At 26.8% G+C, this 20,373-nt stretch overlaps 6 protein-coding genes and 1 long non-coding RNA gene across 16 annotated transcripts; 4 read left to right on the top strand and 3 right to left on the bottom strand.

The window, feature by feature from the left end:
• Nucleotides 1–1,741: 1,741 nt before the first annotated feature.
• On the bottom strand, nucleotides 1,742–3,007 carry LOC122527703. The gene is made up of 2 exons (XR_006306393.1): nucleotides 2,364–3,007; nucleotides 1,742–1,876 (listed from the first exon to the last, which is right to left on the bottom strand). It is a non-coding gene; the product is annotated as an uncharacterized LOC122527703 (long non-coding RNA).
• A 642-nt stretch (nucleotides 3,008–3,649) lies between these two features.
• On the top strand, nucleotides 3,650–8,076 carry LOC122527717 (zinc finger protein 62-like). Of its 5 annotated transcripts, XM_043652135.1 has the most exons (8): nucleotides 3,651–3,788; nucleotides 3,876–4,016; nucleotides 4,801–5,584; nucleotides 5,663–5,863; nucleotides 5,966–6,199; nucleotides 6,267–6,517; nucleotides 6,592–6,985; nucleotides 7,238–8,076. In XM_043652135.1, exons 3-8 carry the CDS (start codon nucleotides 4,838–4,840, stop codon nucleotides 7,502–7,504), a joined length of 2,094 nt encoding a protein of 697 aa, XP_043508070.1. In that variant the 5' UTR covers nucleotides 3,651–3,788; nucleotides 3,876–4,016; nucleotides 4,801–4,837; the 3' UTR covers nucleotides 7,505–8,076. The 5 variants fall into 5 exon arrangements, with proteins under 5 accessions (XP_043508074.1, XP_043508073.1, XP_043508070.1 ...); XM_043652139.1 differs by lacking the exon at nucleotides 3,876–4,016 and having other exon boundaries at nucleotides 3,650–3,788; nucleotides 6,592–6,838; XM_043652138.1 differs by lacking the exon at nucleotides 3,876–4,016 and having other exon boundaries at nucleotides 3,650–3,788; nucleotides 6,592–6,922.
• Nucleotides 8,077–8,364: 288 nt separating this feature from the next.
• On the top strand, nucleotides 8,365–12,687 carry LOC122527698 (solute carrier family 26 member 6-like). 3 transcript variants are annotated; one of them, XM_043652094.1, is made up of 12 exons: nucleotides 8,419–8,463; nucleotides 8,535–8,572; nucleotides 8,958–9,164; nucleotides 9,236–9,508; nucleotides 9,724–9,899; nucleotides 9,969–10,133; nucleotides 10,255–10,359; nucleotides 10,422–10,555; nucleotides 10,622–10,784; nucleotides 10,911–11,111; nucleotides 11,180–11,428; nucleotides 11,513–12,687. In XM_043652094.1, exons 3-12 carry the CDS (start codon nucleotides 9,062–9,064, stop codon nucleotides 11,948–11,950), a joined length of 2,007 nt encoding a protein of 668 aa, XP_043508029.1. In that variant the 5' UTR covers nucleotides 8,419–8,463; nucleotides 8,535–8,572; nucleotides 8,958–9,061; the 3' UTR covers nucleotides 11,951–12,687. The 3 variants fall into 3 exon arrangements, with proteins under 3 accessions (XP_043508028.1, XP_043508029.1, XP_043508030.1); XM_043652093.1 differs by having other exon boundaries at nucleotides 8,365–8,572; XM_043652095.1 differs by lacking the exons at nucleotides 8,419–8,463; nucleotides 8,535–8,572; nucleotides 8,958–9,164 and having other exon boundaries at nucleotides 9,368–9,508; nucleotides 9,647–9,899.
• Nucleotides 12,688–12,781: 94 nt separating this feature from the next.
• LOC122527699 (phosphate carrier protein, mitochondrial) lies at nucleotides 12,782–15,917 on the bottom strand. Its single transcript, XM_043652096.1, has 6 exons — nucleotides 15,785–15,917; nucleotides 15,556–15,713; nucleotides 14,324–14,484; nucleotides 14,014–14,250; nucleotides 13,440–13,736; nucleotides 12,782–13,353 (listed from the first exon to the last, which is right to left on the bottom strand). The coding sequence occupies exons 2-6, from the start codon at nucleotides 15,692–15,694 to the stop codon at nucleotides 13,126–13,128; spliced, it is 1,062 nt and encodes a 353-aa protein (XP_043508031.1). The 5' UTR covers nucleotides 15,695–15,713; nucleotides 15,785–15,917; the 3' UTR covers nucleotides 12,782–13,125.
• A 158-nt stretch (nucleotides 15,918–16,075) lies between these two features.
• LOC122527702 (28S ribosomal protein S18c, mitochondrial) lies at nucleotides 16,076–17,236 on the top strand. The gene is made up of 4 exons (XM_043652101.1): nucleotides 16,076–16,176; nucleotides 16,373–16,683; nucleotides 16,744–16,951; nucleotides 17,041–17,236. Exons 2-4 carry the CDS (start codon nucleotides 16,552–16,554, stop codon nucleotides 17,130–17,132), a joined length of 432 nt encoding a protein of 143 aa, XP_043508036.1. The 5' UTR covers nucleotides 16,076–16,176; nucleotides 16,373–16,551; the 3' UTR covers nucleotides 17,133–17,236.
• LOC122527700 (swi5-dependent recombination DNA repair protein 1 homolog) lies at nucleotides 17,225–18,264 on the bottom strand. Of its 4 annotated transcripts, none has more exons than XM_043652099.1 (4): nucleotides 18,187–18,264; nucleotides 17,839–17,973; nucleotides 17,531–17,732; nucleotides 17,225–17,458 (listed from the first exon to the last, which is right to left on the bottom strand). In XM_043652099.1, the coding sequence occupies exons 2-4, from the start codon at nucleotides 17,967–17,969 to the stop codon at nucleotides 17,270–17,272; spliced, it is 522 nt and encodes a 173-aa protein (XP_043508034.1). In that variant the 5' UTR covers nucleotides 17,970–17,973; nucleotides 18,187–18,264; the 3' UTR covers nucleotides 17,225–17,269. The 4 variants fall into 4 exon arrangements, with proteins under 4 accessions (XP_043508034.1, XP_043508032.1, XP_043508033.1 ...); XM_043652097.1 differs by having other exon boundaries at nucleotides 18,083–18,196; XM_043652098.1 differs by lacking the exon at nucleotides 18,187–18,264 and adding an exon at nucleotides 18,054–18,163.
• Nucleotides 18,265–18,453: 189 nt separating this feature from the next.
• Nucleotides 18,454–19,810, top strand: LOC122527718 (U1 small nuclear ribonucleoprotein A). Its single transcript, XM_043652140.1, has 3 exons — nucleotides 18,454–18,608; nucleotides 18,761–19,002; nucleotides 19,091–19,810. The coding sequence occupies exons 2-3, from the start codon at nucleotides 18,766–18,768 to the stop codon at nucleotides 19,547–19,549; spliced, it is 696 nt and encodes a 231-aa protein (XP_043508075.1). The 5' UTR covers nucleotides 18,454–18,608; nucleotides 18,761–18,765; the 3' UTR covers nucleotides 19,550–19,810.
• Nucleotides 19,811–20,373: the final 563 nt, after the last annotated feature.

Genomic DNA, 20,373 nt, shown 5'->3' with positions numbered 1-20,373 from the left:
GATACAGTGCTAAAAATCGACTTTTAATTTTTTAAACTTATTCATTGAATGTGATGAAATGAATGAAATAAGACAATAGAGATAAATATTATTTCATTAATACAGCATTGCAACGGACTACTTCCTTCCAAGTACATTATACATAATGTGATTTTAACTATACTTAGTATTATGGTAATGATAATAATATAATTGGAGTAAATTTTTGTAAAACATTTTTGTTGTTTTACCAAAGAATACCAAACAATACTGTTACATACAAGAAAAAAAAAAATCACAACATGAATTTATCATAATTCTTTTCTACTAATATGGCATCTAACTTGATGGAATTGAACTTAGTACATTCAGACGTAGATATTATAATATATTTTTCAGAAAATATGACAAAAAACAAGTAAATCATATTTTGCTACATTTAAAAATTTCACACATAAAATCTTAGTGCATATTGTTGGATCAGAATTTAATGAACTAATTTATTAAAATTATTTAATTTATTTAACAGATTCATATAATTGCAAGTATATATATAGACAATTTGTTGATTTATATACATATATATATAATATATATAGATTATATATATAGTATATATATAGTATATACTGTATAAGTATACTATTTTAAGCACATAAATATATCATATAAAGTTTCAAAAATGCAAATGTGAAAAACAGATGTTTTTTGTGTTGAATAATGAAACATTTTGCTTTATCAAATTCTGAATCTAAAAAAGCAAAATCTTGACTTGAATAACAGACTTAATTAAATCTATATAAAAATTATAAATTACCTTTAAAATTTCACTGTACAAAAATTTGAAACTCACTGATTAGAGCATACGGAAAATGCTTTTTAAAAAATTGTATGTAACTATTATAAAAAGTTATAATTACGTTTTAAAATATCTTGTACTAATAATGCTTGTAATAAAAATGGAAAATATGAAAATATTTAGACAAAAATAATCGAAGAGCTTTCCTGTGCTAACTAGTATATAAGTTCATATATGCTTTAAAACTTATGTAAGCTATGTTATATAAAATTCTACAAAAAATTTTGTAAAGACTGATTAGATATGCATCAGCATTGAACAAATTGCAAAAAATAACAAAATCAATTTGAATCTTTCACTTATATGGAGAAAAGTTGTAACTAATAGAGATATATAGAAATTATGTTGATACGAACTTTGTGACATCAGATCATCAATACATAGAAATAATTTAAATTCTGCTCAGAAAAATATTATCTTCCATTCCTTACTTGCAAAATAATTACATCAAGATATAGTTTATAATGTTAATTAATAGATTGTATATTTATGAAATTTATGAATATATTATGTAGACAACAATATATAAATTTTTTAATTAGCATTGCATGTAATATATATCTTTAAATAACATTTTTCTATATTATAATATTAGTTTTAAACATGTGAAATTATAAATTCATTAAAATTCTTTTATATAAATTTTCTGTTTTGAAATCATCTATTGCAAAAGACTGTAAAGAAAATTAAAAAATGGTATATCTTTAACAAATAATTGTTCCAATATATATCTACATATCTTTGTCATTTTTACTTATATTTTATTTTAACAATTATCTTACAATAATAGTATAATAAATATAAAAATAGTTTATGATTATAAATATATTAGTTTATGTTTATATTAGCTATACAGCTTAATGCCAAAATTATACAAATTATTTTCATTGTGTAAAAATTTTCATTATGAGAAATACACTTAATTTCTGTTAGTTTTAAAGCAATTCTCATATGAAATTTATAATAACAATATTGAATGTATTAAAAACATGTCACTTGAGGCATTTCTCTTTCTTAATTCTCTATGTATTGAATAGCCTGCAATTCAAATAAAATAAGTTACTAACAACGAATCATGCAAAATCAATTAAAATAAGACAATTCACTATATGCTACAAAATTATTCATTATATAAAATAAACATGTCTATATACAATATTTTGGTCAAAATAATATTCATGTACAAAAATCATTTTATTAAAAGTTAAATCAAATTAACTTAAGTTTAATATAAAATTAATATATAAAAGTATCAATTGCTATAAATAAACTATGGATGTTTATGGACATAACAAACTGTTTTATCTTTTAAATATTACAAAGAAACATTTTACATGAAACATTTTATATATTTTTGCATATGTATTTACATATAAATTACTATATTAAAAAACATTTATATATATATAAACAACATCCATAATTATAATTATGAATAACTATCAACTCCGACGGTTTTTATTAAAATATATCTATTAATTATTCATAACTTGCAGCAACAAGGTTAAAGACATGGTATACTTACTACTAATGGAATTTTGAAATCGTTTATTATGGCATTGTTTCCACAGAAATTCGATGACGTGCATAAGCACCCATACAGGCAAAAAATCCAATAATTCCAATGATCAATCCGAGGATCAATGCCAGAGTATCTCCAAAATCGAAGCCGGACGATGCCATTGCCGAGTCAAACATCGCAAAAATAGCAAGCATCAAATGAAACCACATTTTTGCAATTTACGATTAAAATAAGACTTGATTAAATTACGATATGACAAGTAACTAAATAACCTCCACGATAGTGGATCTTAACAAACACGACACTCATACGATTTAAATTCATATATTCTTTGCATTTATCAAAAAATTTCTAATTCACTAGCAAAACTATTGTTACTCTTTTTTTTTTTACTTCTTACGTCATACGCGTAAAATGTACAAACCTTTGTTTACCATATTTTCATTTGATAATCGTGGAACTATTGTTTGGCTTTTTCCTCGACATCAAGTTGTAATGCAACAATTAACATTACGACTCAAATCTAAAGTACTTTTACTCTATTTTTATATTAAATCTTCATTTCTTTAATTTCTTTAATGTGGAACTTAATTATTCAAAATATACAAGCGATATATATATATATATAAATACATACATAATAAGCAATTTAACAGAATGCGTTAGAAAAAGAAAATATACATGCGAAAATGAAAAAAATGTTACTTTTTACGTGTAACATTGAATAAACATTGTAGGAAAATATGTTTCTGTATATGTTATAAATTTCTGTAAATTTTCTCCAGATTTGCACATGTCCTATTTTAGAACACGAACATTTTTAATTCTAAGCTGTGCATGTCGAATTTTTATATCAAAAGTGTAATTTTATTTGATTTAAGATTTAATTCCACGTATCATTTTTAAACTTTTACTTATGTTTTTTTTTTTGTAGTTCTTACAAAATATTTGAAATATTTTCGCAAGAATTTTTTTTTTAAATCCTAATAATTTAGTTTCACGAAAGTATATTATAATGTGACAATTTACTACGTTACAATGTATTACGCTATATAATTTTTAATTTTTATTGTAATGTAATAGTAATTTTTAGTGCAAAAGTATACTAACGTATGCCAGAAATTTGAAAACGAAATGTGTTTCGTAAATATTCCTGACATTTAAACAAAACTTTTACAAGTATTTGTCCGAAAAATAATTGTCCAATAAAAAGATAAATTTTATTCGTAATGTTTAGGACAGCCTATTTACGAATGCAACCGAAGCAACCTACTTTAGTAAAGATAAAGATGTATCTTTGTGATGTTTAAGGTGGCGTCACTTGCTTACTGGGGATGTATAGAGAGAAATATTATATTGGCGCGTATCGACCGAGCAAAAACAATTTTCACCCCTCGTCGCTTACACATTTTGGCTATTTTGACACAGGTAGAGTAAATAAAACTACAAATATCTGGTTTGTTTTCAAAATGTGATTTTTATTATATTATCATGTTAGCATGTATCTTTTTCAAGGGGATAATCGTTGCCGTTTTGTAGCCATTTTGCTATCCGTTGATAAATGCAAGACATATTCGTACCGACTGGTGAACCGCGTACCTCTTGTCATATATAAAATGCTAATGCTTATTCTAATGTTTTGGCCGATCTTCGTCTGTAAGCGTTCTTCTCTTTTCTTTTCTTTTTTTTTTGTAAAACACAGTGCTATGTTAATGAATACATATATTTAACAAGTGCATAATGCACGATGTAGAATCTCCGAATATTGTGTAAATCAATTTAAAGGCAAATAGATATGAAAGGCACATTTGCGTTTATATAGTCTTTTTACTTTATTGGTATTCCATAATTTTGTATGTACCTTATTTCATTGTATGATTGAAAAAGATATATGTAACATTGGAATTTTTATGAATACGTCTTTCGTATATACGTATATGTAAAAGGATACAACATTATATATACATATATACATCTAAAATAATAAATAATAAAGCATATATTTTTGCAATGTAAAAGATTATATATTCATGCACTTTATAGAAAAAGGTATGTCTTGATTGTTAACAAATTGTAAATTAAATGTTTTTGGTATATTTAAGTGATATTACCATATATAATACCATATATAATAAATATATATTTGAAACCTAAGACATACATGTATAAACTATTATCAATTGTATTGTTATTTTTACTTTAATAAATAGTTAATTTATCAAATATGCAACTTGATTCAGTTATCATTATAAATTCTATATTTTATATAATCCTTTCCTGTATTTTGACATATTTTAATAATCATGGAGACTTATCATTCCATGCCAAATAAAGATCAATTCAGAAATAATAAAATAATATATGAATAAGTTGTTTTCTTTTTAAGATACTTGATATTGCAATGTATATAATAAATGTAAATGATACATATTTTTTTAAGCATTACTTGGACACCAAGATTTAGAACGATACCTGTTATGGAATTGTCAAATGAAATATTGGACACAATAGATGTTAATGATGATAAAGATGTGATGGAAGTAATAAAACATGCGATCACAGAAGAAAACATTATAGTAGAATCAGAAACTACGGAAGAAACAGAAATAGAAGAAATTATAGAAATAATAGAAGAAATAGAAGAGGACAAAGAAGAGTCATCACAAGGTGATATTATTTTTACTGAAAATAAAAATGAAAAGGTTAAATCAGAAATGGAGGTTTATGCTTTTGATGAAGATAGTTCTATTTTTAAAACACAGTCTAAATACGAAAAGAAAGACCGATATGATAAAAGTAGTAATAAACAAGTTATAGCGTATGATGTAGATGAAGATTGGCAAGATGAAGATATGGAGGAAGAAGAGGAATATGAACTGAGATTTGAAAATTGTAGTACATCAAATAATTCTACAGAATCTTTGCAAAGACTACCAAATGATGATAAAAAATATGTAAATAATCAAACAGTTTCTTTACCATTACAAACAAGCAGATCAGAACCTAGAGACAGTGTAGAATTTTCAGACAAAGCTGAAAAATCCAAATTGAGTTTAGAGTTCAAAAATAATGTGAATAACGACGAGAATATTGATAATAATATAAGTCATGAGATTGTAAAAAATGTTGAGAACAATTTATTATACACCGTTCTTGGTACAAAGAAGCAAAGCGCAGTGAAAACATTTCAATCAGATAAACTTTCAGATGCTCACTATATTAAGGTTTGTATTATTTCATCAATTATTTCATCATAAGTACTACTATTGTTGTATGTGTAAAAGTGATAATTCCCTTTTCAGATGGAACAGCTTGATGAAAATACTATACCAGTAGGAGGAACAATTTATTATGATGCAGATAATATAGAAACATTGTATGTTGCACAGACAGTAGATGACAATGAACAATATTATGATACTGCAGCAATGGAAAATGAGGAGCAAATATGGGAAACAACTAATGCAGATACCAATCAAAATCAAGAAAAAGAAAATTCTCAGGTATTAATTTGAAATTTGACAAAAAACTTATTTCTTTATTTCTTTATTTTTCTTTATTTTTCTTCATTTATCAAATAAATCTCCATTCATTTTAAATTTTAGGACCAAATATTTTTACATGAAGATGAAGATGGTCAATTATACTTCAAGGATGAAACTGGTATTTTACAGCCAGTGTATTTAACCGAAGATGGACATTATGCCATTGCAGAGAACAGTGATGATTATGAAAGCAGATTGTCGCAAATGAAATACGAACAGAATGCTAGACAAGTAGAAGAAGAATCTTACTCTGTGCCAGATAGTGAACTTAAATCTACTCATAATAATAAACAGGTATTTTGAATAATTTCTAAAACAATATCAAAAATATTTCGCTATTTCCATCTGTGTTGTTTTTTAGAACTCTGTAATGTCTGCTACTGATCTTGATAATGAAGATAATACTGTAACTATATCTCTGATAATATCTGAGGATGAGCATGGACAAAAAAGAACACAAGTCATCATACCAACAACGGATAATTTAAAGTGTGATATTTGTAACAAAAGCTTTAAAACTTCATTCCAATTACTTCGACATAATAGACTGAAACACGCCCGCGAAGAAGATATTACAACCAGGAATTTTCCATGTGATTTATGTCCTAAGAGGTAACTTTTAATGAGAGTCAAATCTTTTATTTTTTTATTAACTGTAATAATAATCCTTTCTATTTACATTTTAGATATCCAGATCAAAATTCCTTAGCCCGACATAGAAAGACTCATACAGGTGACCGACCATTTCAGTGCCTCGAGTGTCATAAAAACTTTCCAACATCTACCGCTCTTCGTCGTCACTTGACACTTCATAATTCACAATCTCGACCTCTTCCCTGCATTTACTGCGGTCGTCGCTTCGTAGATAAAGCTAGTCTGGTCAAACACGAGCAGTCGCATTTGGCTGGTGATCAGCGGACCCACACATGCGATGTATGTCATAAGTCATTCTTACATGCAACTGATCTGAGTCTACATAAAAAATATCATGATCCTGATAAGAAATTTGACTGTGAGGTTTGTGGTCGAGAGTTCAACAGATTGAACAATTTGCAGAGACATATGATGGTACATCAACAAGTACGTATGATCAATACGATCTTAGTGTTTAAATTGTTCGGGTCTCGTAAGAAAAAGAAATGTTTCTATATCTTTTTGCCATTTCTCTCATATTTTCTGCAACTTGTACGTACTACGTAAAATTAAGAAACTTATACAATACAATAGGAATTGATGTACTTCAAATTATACAATTACAAGTATTTTTAACTCTTTTAAAGGTAATAATTCAATTATAACCTATGGAATTGTTTTTTCGTTTCAAAATTTTAGCAAGGGGCAAATGAAGAAATACTTTCTTGCGACGTATGTGGCATTACCTATAAATTCATGAGCTCATTAACAAGGCATATGGTGACAACACACATGAATCCAGAAAAATTGAGGCAACAAGCGGAAGAACAACGAAAGAAACGTGAAAATAACTATCGTCGTTACCTGGAAAATCGAAAAATGTACGAAACTCAGCATTCAGGAGGATACGGAGCAAAACGCAATTATCACAACACACGTATACTTAGTAACGATGAAGCAGCTTGATTTGCATTTTCAAGCTATCACTCGATGATCATCAGGAAAAGTACTATAGTTTTTCGAATTAAAAAGAAATATAAAGATGATAAATATTTACGTACAACATAAGGATATTTCTCTATCATTTTTTTCGCCATAGATAATTGTATAAATCTAATTTAATAAATATATGAATTGTGTAGTGTTCGAAACGTTCATGTATCTTTATAAAAATTCAGGTATGTACTTTAGAGAAGAATATGGCATACGTATGTGTGTTTGAAATAGAATATGTATATATAAATGTACTTCATTTTTATTGTACACTAGGTATTTACATTGTAGATACAATTGTTATTAGTAATGTTTTAATATATACATATTTTATTGTAATTTCCTTGTAATTATAATCGTACAATGTAGGTAAGTACAAAATATTGTAAAAGTGAAAATGAAAATTTATAAATTAAAGTTTTTCGTACAAATATCACTTCATAATGATTATTATCATTAATATTAAAAACTGAGTAAAAATAATTTTTTTAATTCAAATTTGTATGAAAATCATATTAAAAACAAGTAATGTTAATGTTCTAATATTCATATTATTTTTTATTTATTCTCCTTTCATTGTTTATAATTAAATTTAACTAAAGATTCTAATGTAGAAACGTGTTTGTGTGTGTGTGTGTGTGTGTATGCGCGCGCGCGCGCGCGCGCGCGTGTGTGTGTGTGTACTATATATATGTATCATATATGTATTAATGAAAATTAAATGTTATAATACAATAAGTAATTTTTTTTTAATAATATAAACCCATAAATATAAAACATCAACTGTTATCAATGTACTTTATCCCCACTACGTGTATTTTAGTCTGTCACATGATAAATACGAAGTGATTCGATAATAATGTAACACATGTTTCTTTGCGCAATACCACGTCCATCTGCAATACACAACAAATCAGTTCAGTTAAATCAGTGTTCGTAACTAAATGAATAGAAATAGTTATTGTAATTGTATTGAAATATAAATTTTATAATTTCTTTATAGTCTAGTGATAAATATTAATTGATATAAGAAGACAACAGGTAAATAAAAGTATAAAATATTCGAAGTATCGAACAATCGTTTAAAAAATCTATATTTGAAATTAATTAAAGGTTACTATTAATTTTAATTATTTAAGTAAATGAAATAAAAATTTAAATTGAGTAAATGAAGTAGAAATTTGAATAATTATTTTAACAAGTATTAAGAATATATATACATGTACTAAAAAACAATATAAAAGTTATTTTTTCTCAATCATTATTACGTAATAAAAATTTTTATCTTTGATACATGCAATAAAGAAATTTGTCATTTTTTATTTTATATAATAATGATCTATATAATACTATCTTTAATATCTTAATTTAGCAAAGTTCAAATTTTATGTGCAATATTAAAACATTAATACTTTATATATTGTAGATCTACATAGATACCAGAGAGGCAAAAAATAAGAGATAACTAATCTAATCTTTTAAATATTTCTTTATGAGCAAAGGTCATACGTAGTTTTAAGTATTATCAACATGGAAAAGAACAATGCATTCTTACAAGTACACATAGAAAGACCAGTTTATGAACAAGAAACTTTAAATGAAGATTGTCATTATGAAAAACCAAAACCACTTGGTATGTAGAGGATAAGATTTTATTATTTTTTAATATAAATGTTACTTACAATAGTGTTAATTTTGTTATAGGTTTCCAAGATGCAATATCTGACTTAAAACATAGAAATTGGAAATCATGTTTTACATCTGTAATCCCTTCGATACATTGGCTGAGAGATTATAATTGGAAAGAATGTATAATGCCTGATATAATTTCTGGTTTAACTGTAGCAATTATGCATATTCCTCAAGGCATGGCTTATGCACTTTTGGGGAATGTACCTCCAGTAGTTGGAATATATATGGCATTCTTTCCTGTCTTGGTGTATTTTCTCTTTGGCACGTCTAGGCATGTGTCCATGGGTAAAGAAAAAAATTTATTTTCATTTTAATGATATAATGTATTAGAAAATCATTAAATGTTTTATTGAAATCAAGATCATTTTTTAGTATTTTACATTTGATGTATATTCTCTTTGTAAAATACTACTTCTATTACAGAAATGTTACAAATATCTCCTTTTAATAAGAACTTATTAGACAAGCTAGAACAATGAAACATTATTGGCACTCATCAGGAACTTTTGCTGTGGTTTGCTTGATGACTGGGAAAACTGTGGCATCTTATTCGGTATCACACATTGATATTACAAATTCAAGTACTACAACTACATTGTCCAATTTGTCTGGAGAATATTATTATACACCAATGCAAGTTGCAACAGCAGTGACACTCATGGTTGGAATAATTCAGGTAACTCGAATGAATAAATTTAATTTAAAATAAATTCACTTTATAAAAAGCAATAATAATTATTTTTAGATCATAATGTATACGTTTCATCTGGGCATTATAAGCACATTGCTTAGTGATCCATTAGTAAATAGTTTTACAACTGGTGCAGCAGTCTGTGTTTTGATATCTCAAATTAAAGATTTATTTGGTTTGAAAATTCCAAAACAAAAGGGATATTTCAAATTCATTTTTGTAAGTACAGAATATTAAACATTATTTAAAAATAAATTGAAAATATATATAATTAATTGATTAATTAATTATGTATAATTAGTTGAAAATGTATGTAAATTAAATGATAAAATTATTTCAGACATTGATCAATATTTTTAAAGAAATACAAAATACAAATTTAACTGCTTTACTTATATCATCAATAACAATTGTTGGCCTTGTACTTAACAATGAATTTTTAAAGGTAATTTTTAATCGTTCGAATTTTTTTGTTATAAGATGTATAAATAATAATTGTTATTTTAGCCATGGGCAAGCAAAAAATGCAGTATTCCAATTCCAATTGAGTTGATCGCAGTTGTGAGTGGAACTTTAGTTTCAAAATATTTTTGTTTTCCTACCATGTATAATATTCAAGTTGTGGGTAATATTCCTACAGGGTATGTGTAAATTTTTGATTTGATTATTTTTCGTGAATTTAATTACAATTTTTTAATTTTTTACAGACTACCAACACCTACAGTTCCAACATTTCAACTCTTACACTTAGTAGCAACAGATAGTATTGCTATAACTATGGTTTCTTATACCATTACCATATCAATGGCTTTAATATTTGCACAAAAATTAAATTATAAAATTAATTCAAACCAGGAACTTCTTGCTATGGTAAAGAATAAACCTTTCTAATATAATTTTTAAATATATGTATGCACTATATAACTATGTATAATATATGTACATTAAATATATATGCATACTATATATATCATTATTTATAAAATCTAATTTTAGGGTTTGAGTAACGTAGCAGGATCCTTCTTTTCATGTATGCCAGTATCAGCATCTTTAAGTAGATCTCTAATTCAACAAACTGTTGGCGGTCGGACGCAAATAGCTAGTCTTGTATCATGTACAATATTGCTTATAATTCTTTTATGGATTGGTCCATTTTTCGAACCTTTACCAAGATGCGTTCTCGCATCAATTATTGTTGTAAGTATAAACATCTTGAAAATGTACGTACAATCAACAATTTCGTAATGTTCAATCCTTTTCTTTAGGTAGCTTTAAAAGGAATGTTTCAGCAAGCCAATCAACTCATAAAATTCTGGAAATTAAATAAATCTGACGCACTAATTTGGATTTTGACGTTCTTGACAGTCGTAATAGTAAACATCGATATTGGTTTGTTAGTTGGAATGATAATATCGCTTGCAATTATTTTATTACAAAGTCTTAGACCTTATATCTGTTTATTGGGATACGTACCAAATACAGATTTGTATTTGGATATGAGCAGATTCAAAGCGGTATCATACTGTTCTTCAATAACTAATAATATTTTTTACAAAAAAAGGATATGTCTATAATTATCATATTTAAATTATTTTCAGGCAATAGAAATTCCTGGAATAAAAATTGTTCATTATTGTGGAACTCTGAACTTTGCAAACACCAGTCATTTCAAAGCAGAATTGTATAGATTAGTCGGAATAAATCCAACAAAAGTTATAGAACATAAAACTGAGTTAAGAGAAAAAGGAATATACATGGATACAGAAGATTCAGAAGACAAACAAGAATTAAGATGTATAATAATGGATATGAGCGCATTAAGTTATATTGATTCTAGCGGTGTAATTGCACTAAATTCAGTAATGAGAGAATTTCAACAAATTGACGTACATTTTTATCTTGTAAATTGTAGAACTCCGATTTTTGAGACTATAAAAAAATGTGATTTATATTTATATGGTACACTTACATTTAAGATTTTTGCAACTATACAAGATGCCAAAACATATTTAGAAAAAGAACTTTATTCGAGGTAATATACGTAAATCATCATACTTACATACAAGTTACATTGTACATGACAAATATTATATATTTTAAACAGCTACAAGTTATTTATATATATAACGTTTATAAGCATATAATATTAAATCAAATTCGAATTTATTCTGCAGAATTTATCAAAACAGAAGTTTAAACTATTTTTTATTTTCATTACATTTAGTCGTATTTCGTACTTATCATATCTCAGAAAATATTTTTAATACCGATTAAATGCTTAGAACAAATGAGAATTAGTACTTATTTGTTAACAACTGTCTCTGTATATTATAATTTTGTAAATGAGTTTTTGCAAAAGCTGACAAAACATGACAATAAAATTTGTGTCCAGCTTCTTATACTTAGATACTTAGATACTTAAAGATTCAACTTTACAGAGTAGTTTATTGAATTTTAATAAATTTAGCCAAAAAGTTAAAATTACTAAATTAGAAAAAATGTCATATATTCCATAATTGAAAAAACTTATTTTTGGGAACAGATTAAAATGTATTTTTCTGATTATTGTTTCACAACTTGTAATTACATATTTCATTTATATGCATTGTACACATATGTACTCTGTGTGTGTGTGTGTGTGTGTGTGTGTGTGTGTGTGTGTGTATACAATTGCATGAATTGCGTTAAATATATATACTATATTTTTTCTATAGATGTACTTATGGTTATGTAAAACTTGTATGTCATAATCATAAAATACATGGATTATATCTAGAATAAAAAGTAATCTAATACATTTCTTTATGTAATTTATACTGTATAAGTTGAGGTATACAAGGGAAAGAACAACCAAAATTATAGATTAATTGAGCAATCACAGATTATTTATTTACAGTGACCACTCTATATACAAAGTAACAGTTTTTGGTTACAATAGGTAACTCACTGTTACTATTAGATTTTTGTAAACGTACTACCCTTTTTATAATCACAAAACTGGTAGTAAATTACTATAATTTGTAGCACATTGTTATATTTAATTTGGAGGCAGTGATGACCTGCACTGATATCTGTATTACAGAATAAATATTCAAAACTTATGGCAAAACATTGTTCGACAATGTACTGTGAAGAAATAATGTAATTTATCTATGTTTTTTTTCCTTCAACTATAATTGATTCAATTAAAAATATTTTTCATGCCTGATAATTAAGCTAATCCATACTTCTTCTTGAGGGATTCTGGCATTTCTGGTGGTGGTGGGCGAGGCATACGAAGCCATACTTTAACTGCGTCATAAATGAACCATTGCGCTGCTGTTAATGTACCAATCATAATAATACGTGGACCAAGACCTTTCCATACTCCAGCGAAGCCCATCTTTTTCAAAACATCAACAGCCGATGCTCCTTTTTCTTGATTTAATTTTGATACAACCTATATTCAAAAAATAAATGTATTAGATTACTTTTAATGATTAAGTTATCAAGTACACCTAGAAATAAAAATGCACGCATACTTACAGAATCAGCAGGATGAGACACAACTGCACAAAATACACCAGCAATATATCCTGCAGCAAACGTAACTACCAACTGTTCACCTTTTGTGCAGTCTTGCCTTGGTTTAGGAACTACATATTTATACAGAAGTTCAACAGTACGCTCAAAGCAAGCGAATTTCATCATTGTGTATGGAATCTGTCGAAGCCACAAAGGTACAAGCCCTTTATAGAAACCGCCAAGGCCTTCTTCACTATATATCTTTGGCATAGCTTCTCTTAAAGTATTTGCAAATCCTGGTGTGGTCTGAATCTTGACCTATATTAAATATTAAGTATGCTTCATACAATATCACAATAAATGTTTAAAAAAACTTACCTATGATACATATATTGAACATGGATAAAGTAAATAAGATAAATATCAAGAGGAACAATACTGCAGAATAAAATAATTCTATTTCATTTTGGATGTAATGGCAAAACGTCGCAATAAAAACACAAAGAAATGCCAAAATAAACAGATAAAATAAGTACATCTGATATAAAGTATGAAGATAATTATAGACATAAATGCAAAAATAATTTATAATTACTTTAGAAGCTTCAAGAGGAGCTAGACCAATATCAGCGAAAAATTCTGCAGATGCTGAAGAAACTAGATACAAAGTTGTCCTATATTCATATGACACTTCTTCTCCAACAAGAGCCGAATAATATACTTTAAAGACTTCATAAAGTCCAAATTTGAACATTCCTTGGATGGAATAGCCAAAGAATGTAGGAGCCCATCCTTTAACCAAACCTCGAGTTCCATCTTCAGCCAAAGTTACCTAAATAACAAAATAATCAAGATTAATTTCTTATTTACATACAATGAAATATAGTAAGTAGCTCATTGCTGACTCTAAATCCATTGAAGACTGATTTGTATTTCGCAGGGTCCACTTGTATACGGCATTTTACTAAATCCAGAGGGGTAACCATAGTATGAGTGATACCGCATGATAGAATACCACCCAAGCCACATAGTAAGAAGTATTTATTCGATCCAAATTCACAGCTATCTAAAAATGCAAACAAAATTATTATAATCTTTTTTATATATAAATTTAAACAAATTATAAAAATTCTCAGAAATAATTTTCTGAACTTTAACTTCAGATTCACTGAACAATTTGTACTTTAATTATTAGATTATAGAATAATCTTTTTGATCGACAATAAAAAACAAAAGAAAATTATTGTTGATTAGCTGTGCGAAAGCGCATGCAGAATTCGAATTTGGCAATAATTCAAAATTGGTATGAACGATCTTGCTATCTTGATCTAATCCAATAATAAACTTTTCAAGTACAGGATAATTATGTTCTCGGTCGCGGCCACTGTACACTATTATTTTTATTTGAATGTCAAGCAAGGCTATGAGGACATACGCACGCGGAATTTTCGACAAAATGGCTGCTTCTTATGCAACTCTTCGCATCGCTATCAACAATCGAATGTAAAGAATATTTTATTAAATCACTCTTTACGTCAATGTTCTGTATTAAATAACAGCAAAATTGTGATATTCGAGAATCCCACGAATGTTATAGTTTCGCTAAAAAGTAATCTAAACTATAAAAAAAAAAAGTAAACAGAAATATGCACATGAGAACGGATAATACACCACGCGGCCAAATCTTATACATTCGTTACATAAGTTTTTTCGTGACAACTCAATGCGAAAGTTTATTCGCGATAAAACAACTGTTGACCATGAGACCGCTAAAATACTTAATTGTCAAAATTGTTGGAAGACGTATAATTCTGATATATAATTTTCGTTTTGAAAAATGATATCTAGATCACAAGACGCTAGGGACAATTACACGGAATGCTAGGAACAGTTTTAGATTATATAATGATAATATATATAATCGTCGATCGATCCAAAATCTCCCTGAAATATGATTTAATTAGCTGTTTCGATTACAAAAAAAAGAGAGAGAAAAATCGATTCTCAGTGAATGCATATCGATAATCTGTACTTGTGTCAAAGTACGATGAACGTTGTGTGTTCCTTGAAATCAGAAAATTCTCATTGTTAATTGAATTACTTAAGTTGTGCATAAAAGTTAGTCGTAATTACTAACCTCCTTCTGCAGAGGCAGCCGCGATGTGCCGATTCCTGACAAGTGTTTGTGCGAGTTCATTTTGCCCCTGACACTTAGCTGTCACGAACGGTGTTCCGAATGGATTCGTTTTGGCTATGTCCAGTATCGAGGACCACATTTTGCCTTTCTCACTTCACCTGCATACACCACCAAATAACGTTAATTTCTCTGTAACAATTGTATTGATGCGAATGACTGGCTACAAAACCTCGATAAACGTGACCCTTGCCTTTGCCTGGTAGAGAAAGAGTGGCAGAGACTTTAGTAACAGAATCCGTTTAGTAACATGATCCATCGATTATAATTCTATAGATAGGAAAATCGTGTTTCCGTACGCTGTTTGCCGAAGGCTATGCGAATTAAATTCTGTTAAAAAAATATATCTGTTAAAAAATAATTTTTTATAATTAACACACTGCACAATCATAAATACGTTTTTTTTGTAATTAAAATTCAATTTTTTCTTTTCATTCATACTCTTTCTTAATCTTTTCATTCTTTAATTAGTTAATGAGATAAGTTAATTTATACAATTATGGGTATATGTGTACAATGTGGAAAAGTTTAATTAGTTGCAAATAAATACTGGGAAATAAATAGGTAATTTGTGTAATTAATATTGATCATACAAAAATATTTATCTTTATCTTCATCTTTAATTTATCCTTTAAACGAACATATTTAATATGAGTAAACTAGCAGCTGCAAAAGAAATATATTAACAGAGTTGAAATTATTTTTCAACAAAGATTAAAAACAATTAGCAAGAAATTAATAACATAATTATGTTTTCTAGAGAGCATCTTAAACAAATGTTACAATCACAACGTTTAAATCTAGAAAGAGCTTAAATACAGTTACCCAAGGCTTAATATTCAACTATCCCTCGAAAAGTCGATTCTATTTGGAATATATTCTTAATGACTGTTGCATTTTGTTTATAATTTTCGTAAACAATATTTATTACGATCAAAAATGATTTCTATCTTTATCAACGTACAAACTCTAAGATACATGACAAAGAGAACTCCAATATTTATGTTTCGTAATAAAACTGACGAGGCATATGTTGCCAATAAATTAGAAGATTTAATAGACTCGGACAAGGTAATATATTTTTACAAAGATATTTGATGGAATAAATTTTATTTCATTTTTTGTTGCTAGCCGATCGATATGGAGAATCCATTTAAGAAAGAACGAAAAGTATGTATTTTATGCAAATTAAACATTGAACCAGATTATAAAAACATACGTTTATTATCTCAATTTCAAAGCCGTCATACAGGTAGAATTTATGAAAAACATATAACTGGATTATGCGACTATAAACAAAACAAAGTAGTGCAAGAAATAAAAAAAGCACAACGAGCTGGTAATATTTCTTTTTATTTTAACATTACTTTACATATACTTTATGGCAATGTTTATATTATTATATTTAATGATTTTTTTAAATCTTAGGTTTAATGGGTTATATGACCAAAGACCCTAAATTTGTTGATGATCCTACGTTGTTCAATCCTAATTTTCCATTTAAGCCACATAAATATTAAGTGTAAGGTATAAAACTTATAGGCATCCTTATTCATTATTCATTTTTATTTGAAAATATGTACATATGTAATATAAAAATATAATAAAATACTGTTATAAATTATTGTAGAATATTTTTTTTTTAATATTTGCTTGTTTAATAGAATGTATCGTCATCAATAGAAAAGCGAACTGTATCAGGATTAGTGTTAAACAAAGACAAAATTTCAGACATTTTCACTGTTTGACTATTTTTTTCTTGTAAACTATTTTGATAATCTACAAGGGCACTTTGGCAACATTTTGTCCATTTTCTTATAGCAGCTTCTATACTTTCAGCTTTGTTCTTTAAGCACAAATAAACAATGATCGATATTTATAATTTTAATACAATTTGTCATTATATGCATCGTTTTACCTTTTTTTTATATAACAATTCAGTTTTCAAAGCTTCGACTGATTTTTTCTTCTGCTGTATTCTCTTTTTCAGTGACTCTAAATCAGCTTGATATAATTTTTCTGTTACTTCAATATGTTTGTTACAACTTTCTTTGTCTAAATGTAATTTTTTGAAAGAAGGTGATTGTTGAAAAAGCAATCTTTTTGCTACAGATACTTTTCTGTTTTATAATAACATTAACAAAAATTATGAATGAAACTCAATTTGTTATCAAATCTCAAAAATTTGTTATTAAATATCAAAAAAATGTAATTTCTTTTACTTACAATGGTGTTTCATGTGTATTTAATTTTGGGGTATTTGTATGATTTTTTTTATTATCATTTTGCGGTGTATTAAATGGAGACCTAAAGGGTTTATTTACACCTTTACTATTTCTAAATGGCTTAGCACTCATATTTCTAAAAACAATATATATTTAATTGACATATGCAACAAATTTTATTTCATTTATATTTTATATAGCTGCAATATATCTAACAATAAGTAATTCAATAAAATATTTTATACTCAAGCAATATATTCACACATCTGTATCAATATTATACAAATATATTTTTCATAAACAATTTTAAATGTATTAAATTTTTATTAAACAACTAGAATTTCAATACTAGTATATTTTGTAGTATTTATATTTCTGTTTAATGGAAAATGCGTTTTCACGAACATTAAAGTATTTCAGATGCACTATATACAATATATTCTTAAGTGGAAATTAAAAATATTTCTATATAACAATATATAACTGTATATATTATAAATATTATGCTATTATAAATTATTATAAATTTACAAATATATGGAATATCTTCACAACTAAATAACTAGAATTATAATTTAATGTAAATTTAATAGATAATATTCGTAATATTAAGTTTCCACTCTACATTTATATAGCTCATTGTTGCACTTGATTATATTCTAACCTCTATGAGCAAGTGACGCCGACTAAACATAAGTATTTTAGTGTATAAAAAGTATTATCAAATATAGTATAATTATTACATTACATTTAGTCTTGAAAATTATTCAAGTAAGTTAACTAGTATCATTATTATGTACTGTACATTATGTTGAATTTATATAATTGTAATTATTTCAGTCATCCTATATTAATTTTAATATCTATTCTGATTTTATTATGTTGAAAATATATTTTATATTAGATTAATTTTTTATTCACAGTCGCAATGGATATTAGGCCAAATAATACTATTTATATTAATAATTTAAATGAAAAAATAAAGAAGGATGAACTAAAGAAATCCTTGTATGCAATCTTTTCTCAATTTGGTCAAATATTAGATATTGTAGCATTAAAGACGTTAAAAATGCGTGGACAAGCATTTGTTATTTTTAAGGAAATTGCTAGTGCTACAAATGCCTTGAGATCAATGCAAGGATTTCCATTTTATGACAAACCAATGGTGAGTTTTAACTATATACGAAACTAATTTCTTAAGTATTTAAGTAAGTAGTATAGTTATTAATTGCTACAAATTAATTTCATTTTAGAGGATACAATATGCAAAAACTGACAGTGATATAATTGCAAAAATGAAAGGTACATATGCAGAAAGACCTAAAAAACCAAAACGTGTTGTACCTGCAGCTGATGAAGAAGCTAAACGTGCTAAAAAACGTGCCAAAGAACAAGCTAAACATTCGCAACAGATTGGTTATCATGCTGGTGTACCACAACACCCAGGTTTAGTTAATACAGCTGTACCAGAGCAGCCACCAAATCAGATATTGTTCCTTACAAATCTACCAGATGAAACTAGTGAAATGATGTTATCTATGCTTTTCAATCAGTTCCCTGGTTTTAAAGAAGTACGTTTAGTACCAAATAGGCACGATATTGCATTTGTTGAATTTGAGAATGAGGTACAATCCGGGGCTGCAAAAGATGCTCTTCAAGGATTTAAAATCACACCCTCGCATGCAATGAAAATTTCGTTTGCAAAGAAATAAAGTATAAAATATATTTGTACGAATATATTGTTAATGAATGGAAAAATGTGTGCGTGTTATAACAGGTCTTATATATTCGTAAAAATATATGCAAGTGTATTTGAAGATTTGTTGAACAGGGATTTATAAATGTAAGTCAAAAACATGATGCATAGATTCAAAAACTATCTGTGTACAAAATTTTATGTAATGTAAGCATATAAATCAAACTTTACATTGTAAATAGCAATTAAAAAGATGTATTACATTTTTTTAACAATATTTTGTTTACACGGAGAACTATTTTTTACTTGGTATTATAATAATTTAAACGAAAGACTATAAGACCTTTTAAAATAAATTAATTTCAAAATTATTTTAGTAATTTATTTACATATATAACATCAGTTTCAATTCTTATTTTTTAATTAACTTTAATACATTGAAACAAAAAACAAAATCTTAATTTATTAATTAATACAATTAAGATCTAATTTGTTTTAAGATAAAATTTTTTTTCCTTTGAACAAATTACTTTATGAAATAAAATTTTTAACAATTCGATAATTTTTTTCTAAATTATTTTATTGATTAAGTTAATTTAATAAAATTACAGAACTATTATATCGTCTCTGTTAATAGGATGTAATTATATTCCCGCCAAATAATCGATCTTTCGTAAATATTATATTATTCTTATTGCATTATTTGTTGTTTATCGGATTAACAAAATTTTAAATGATTTTTGACTGAAAAGAAATTTCTTTTATCATGAACAGCAAGGGAAATAAAAATAATAATATTTTTGGAAAATACTCGATTTTAAGTAGCGTCATAACATTTTG

The sequence above is a fragment of the Frieseomelitta varia genome, unplaced genomic scaffold (genome assembly GCF_011392965.1).
Source record: "Frieseomelitta varia isolate USP_RPSP 00005682 unplaced genomic scaffold, Fvar_1.2 scaffold_230, whole genome shotgun sequence".
NCBI classification, from domain to species: Eukaryota; Metazoa; Arthropoda; class Insecta; order Hymenoptera; family Apidae; genus Frieseomelitta; species Frieseomelitta varia.
The sequence above is the reverse complement of the archived record's forward strand: the minus strand, read 5'-3'. Positions and strand labels throughout refer to the sequence as shown.